This window comes from Hipposideros armiger, unplaced genomic scaffold (assembly GCF_001890085.2).
Source record: "Hipposideros armiger isolate ML-2016 unplaced genomic scaffold, ASM189008v1 scaffold_117, whole genome shotgun sequence".
NCBI classification, from domain to species: Eukaryota; Metazoa; Chordata; class Mammalia; order Chiroptera; family Hipposideridae; genus Hipposideros; species Hipposideros armiger.
The window spans coordinates 990,440-995,080 of NW_017731467.1; the positions used below are offsets into that span (position 1 = coordinate 990,440).

The 4,641-nt window shown below is 58.5% G+C and overlaps 1 protein-coding gene across 1 annotated transcript; it reads right to left on the minus strand.

Moving 5' to 3' along the window:
- Nucleotides 1–1,644: 1,644 nt before the first annotated feature.
- Nucleotides 1,645–4,355, minus strand: RXFP3 (relaxin family peptide receptor 3). Its single transcript, XM_019647849.1, has 2 exons — nt 2,834–4,355; nt 1,645–2,443 (listed from the first exon to the last, which is right to left on the minus strand). The coding sequence occupies exon 1, from the start codon at nt 4,332–4,334 to the stop codon at nt 2,925–2,927; it is 1,410 nt and encodes a 469-aa protein (XP_019503394.1). The 5' UTR covers nt 4,335–4,355; the 3' UTR covers nt 1,645–2,443; nt 2,834–2,924.
- Nucleotides 4,356–4,641: the final 286 nt, after the last annotated feature.

Here is a 4,641-nt window from a genome sequence, read left to right on the forward strand (position 1 = left end):
GTGGCCAGGCCCCCCCAGTACCGGCTCCTTTGGGGTAGTGGTGCTGAGAAGAGGAAGCACGCGTGCTCTGCTGGGTCTTTGGCAAGTCTGTCAACTACTGCTGGGCGTATAAGGGGTACAGGCCCACTCCTAACGTTTGCAGGGCCCAGGGCCAGGGATACTCTGGGCCTTCAGTCCACAGCCCGCCCCTTCTGCCCCCACCCTTAGCTCTGTCCAGCACCATGAGAGCCTTGTGTGCACACTGGCGTTGGCACATCCATAGCTTCCCCAACCCATCCGCCCTCTACCACACCTGCAAACAGCCACCCTCGCACCTAAGGGCAGCACCTATAGACACAGCGGTGTGGTCCACCCTCTGGAGGATGAACTCGGAAAGGATCCAGGGAGGCCTTGTGGATAGATTCAAGGCCATTTAGATGGGGGACTCTGGAGCTAATCAAGAATAGGGGTGAGAGGGCCGGCCGAGTGGCTCAGTTGGTTAAGAGCTCGCTCAAGAGTTTGAGCTCTGAGCAACAGCAGTTCGAGTCCCAGCCCGAGCTGCCCCAATAAAAAAATCTTAAAAAAAAAAAAAAAAAAGAATAGGGGTGAGCACAGGCCCTGAGGATTCCCTGCCATGTGTGGAGGGCTGCTGTTGGGAGGGGAAGGCAGAGCAGAATCCTCTAAATAATCAAATCCAGGGCAGGGGCCTTGGCTGCCCAGGCCTAAGGGAAGTCCTGACAGGTGCCAGCCTTAGCCAGAGAGCAGATCCTTTGTCACTGTGCAGTAGCCGCTGTCTCCTGGGTTCCTCCAGTGCTCTCAGCTACATCTCTGTTATCTCACACTCATGCTCTAGCTACTGCCTGGGCCTCCAGGTTGCTGCTGCAGTTCTCTTGATTGACACCTTTTTGTTTATGAGCCTGCTCTCTGCCGCTGTTGGGTTATCTTATCTGTGACTGGAGCAGCGCGGGGTAAGGACGTCTGGAACACCCCTGTGCTCTGACCACTTCCAGTCTGTGTGTGTAGGGGGGGCGGAGGGCAGGGACTCGCCCTGGAATGGGCCCTCCTTTCTGCCCACTGCCCACTGCCCACACTGCCGCCTGCAGAACACGCAGCTTCAGTATCCCACACCAGACACTCCAGGCTCCTGCAGTGTCTCCCATTTTCTCTGGATCCTGGAGTCTTTAAGACCAAGCTGGGCTGTCTTCTCACACCTCAGTGCTTTTGCTTCCCTTACCAACCTCTAGGCCTTGCTCTTCTTTCCACGTGGGCTTCTGATTTTCTGCCCCCCAAGTGAGGTCCCCCTGCATCCTCTTGGTGTGTTCGTTCCCAAATGAAGTCATCTCATTCTTTTGGGAGGGCACATACCAAAGGACTCCTTCCCCAGACCCCTTCCCTCCTGCCCGCATATCATCCACCTGAGAGAAGGTCATGACTGACTTAGAGGAGCCATCAGGGAGAACAGCTGCTCCCAGCCCAGCAGCTTGGGATGATAAAGGACAAATGCTCAGAAGACCCCATGTGACGCAGCACTCAGCACGACAACAAAAGTAACTGCACCAAACGCCGCCGTTCTTGCTTTGCCTACCTGTCCTTGGTCTCTCTGCAAGGTTTAGAAATGAAGTCATTTCCTGAGTGCAATGTTTATTTCCTCAAGGACTGTTCTAGTGTTTGAAGATTTTGAAATGAATGGTTGGGAGAGCTGGCAGGGTGACCTGTAGCCCAGGGCCATCTTACCTGGATCCCCAAAAAATCAAAAGCAGTCACCTCTGGCAAACCCCAGGGCATGGTCTTTATTACAAGTGAAGCTCTGTTCAAATGGAACACTGGACGAGCAACTGGGATGAGGCAGGTGAGCAAGGGAGCTGGAGCATTCTCATTCTCTCTCTCTTTCTCTCTCATACACACACGTTTAAATATCCAGAGTCCTCACTCCCACCTTTTCAAGTTGCTTCTGGACACAGCTCACTGTCTGCAGTGAACAGACCTGAGGCCGCGGTGTCTCCAGGCACCCACACTGCTCTCAGGAGAACTGGGACGCCCAAGCTTCCAGCACGCGGTGCACTCACTTCCTGCTCAGTTACCAAGGGAGCAGTGAGAACCCTTTTTCCCTTTAGGGTCAGTAGCCTGAGGAGACCTATCAGTCCCTCTAGTCACACTGCATCTGCTCCCTCCCGCGCAGACACCACTCCCCAGCCAATCGCTCTTGCTGGCTGTAGACAAGTGTTTTGCCCCGATGACATTTGAGCGCGGAGGTCGGGCAGAGGCACGGGCGGATTCCCCGTGTGCCCACCGCCTTGTCCGGGATGATAAACGGCACAATGGCCTATAGGAGGTGCCTCTCTCGGTGCGTTCTCCTGGGGGCTGAGATTGTCACTCCTTTCTCCCGGAAAAAGTTCCTTGCTCCCCAAATTCTAGGCTGTCAGCGCAGCCTCGCAAGTCAGACGTTCACGCCAGGGCAGTCTCCCTGGCCAGGGCGCAAAGGAAAGGTTTAATGGGCGGCTCCCATGGCTGACTGCACCCCCAGGGACCTTACAAGGGCTCCACAAAGTCACAGTAAGAAATGCGCTCCATTTGTCTGAGCCTCTACTTCGTCGCGCGCAAATTTCCCTACATTCCTGATGCCTTCGCTTCTGGGCACCCCCACGCTGCCCAGAGCTGACAACATAGAGAGGAAAAGGTGCGTGTAGAGGGAAGGGGGACAAGGGTTGGGGGCCTGGCCCCATGAGGTTGATCTCGGCCCCTTTGCCAGTGTCCTCCCTCCACCTGGTTTCAAAGCCTCTCCTCTCCGGGAAGGTCCCCCGGCCTTTTTCACAGGCTGCTCCTCTGCGCTTCTCCTCATCTTCATCCCACCTACCTTTTGATTTAGTGGCCCCCAGCATCCTCTAATCCGCTCTTCTCTTTCGCGCTCCGGGAGGGCCCCTCTGTGGTGGCCGCCCCAGCCTAGGTCAGTAGGCGGAGCTGCTGGGCAGAGGGTCGTAGCGGCCCCCACTGTAGACCACCACTCCAGGAGGGTAGTAGATCAGGTCTGGCTCTACAGCGGGATGGAGAGGCGCCAGGGCCTGCAGCCCCTGATCCTCGGGCTCCGGCTTGGTGGTGGCAGTGAATGGGCGCATGCTGGTGAGCGAAGGCGACGCGATGCGCCACAGCAAGCTCTTGAGCGCCTTGCGGAACTCGCGGCGCACGAGGCAGTAGAGGATGGGGTTGAGGCAGCTGTTGGAGTGAGCCAGGCACACGCTCACTGGGAACACGTATACCTGGCACAGGAAATACTCTTGGCTGAACGGTACCGCGTTGAACTTGATGAGGATGCTCCAGGTGGTGAGTGCCTGGTTGGGCAGCCAACACAGGAAGAAGGACAGGACCACGATGGTTACTGATTTGGTGACTTTGGACCGTCTCCGGGCGCTGGCTCCAGCCAGGCCTCCCCCTGTTGCTGAGGCCCCTCCTGGGGTCCCCGCCACGCGGCGGTCAGAGATGAAGCGTACTAACAACAGATAGCACAGGCTGATGATGCCCAGCGGCAGCACGAAGCCTAGCAGCACCTTCTGCAAGTTGTAGAGGCCCAACCAGAACTGCCTGTCGCCGCCCAGCAGCTTGTCCGGGAAGCGCACTAGGCAAAGCTCCTCACCCATCACTTTGACGGTGGTGGAGAAGACGGCATTGGGCAGCGAGGCCAGCGCGGCCAAGGCCCAGATCAACACGCACAGCGCCTTGGCCGAGAAGCAGCAGCTGTCCCCTAGGCTCTGGCCGCAGCACTCGCTCCGGTCATGACCTCGGGTCCGGTGGTTCTTAAGAGCCGAGGCCACCGAGTGGTAGCGCGCCACGCTCATGGAGGTGAGGAAGAAGACGCTGGCATACATGTTCATGGACGTCACTATGGATACGATCTTACACATGGCCTTACCGAAGGGCCATTTGAAGTCGAGAGCGTTCTCCACCGCCCAGAAGGGTAGGGTGAGCACGAACTGAAAGTCCGTCAGCGCCAGGTTGGTGACGAAGAGGTTGATGGAGGACTTGCGCCAGCCCTGCTTGCTCTTCATCAGATAGAGAACCAGCAGGTTGCCCGCCAGCCCCAACGCGCAAACCACCCAGTACACCACGCTGATGAGGATCCGCACGCGGGCCTCGGGGTCCGCCCCCTCTGCCCTGCCGCTGCCTGGGAGATGCCCTGGAGCCGCGCCGTCCGGCAACTCTAGCCCCAGCTCCCACCAGAAGTCCGGGAGCGGCAGCGAAGCGTTGTCGCTCCCGTTGGCCGCCTGCAGAAGGTCCGGAATCAGACCGAAGAGTTCTGCGAGCTCGTCCCCACCAGCCGCCTCATTCATGGTGGCTCTAGTGACTGCGGCGTCCACCTGCATGTGCAGGTGCCTCTAGGTCATGTTCCAGGGGGACAAGACCTAAGATGGTCCAGCTCACCCGGGGTTCTGTTCCTGCGCGAGGGCGCAGGGAGTGGGTGGGCGCTTTCCAAGCAGCAACTGAAGGGAGCGCCTAGGAACTGGGTGCCATACGCATCCCGGGCGCGCGGAGCGCGGGCCTGGGCGCAGGAGTTGCGCTCCGAGTCTGCTCTGGAGGGGAGTTAAGAGGGCGGAGGAACGCAGCTCCTAAGGCGAGCGGTCGGCGGCCAAGGGATTTCCGGCCAAGGTGGGAATCTCTGGGTCTCTACTA

What these genes read in the sequence shown, in the direction of transcription:
- RXFP3 (XM_019647849.1), bottom strand. Translation starts at nt 4,334, where the DNA reads ATGCAGGTGGACGCCGCAGTCACTAGAGCCACCATGAATGAGGCGGCT.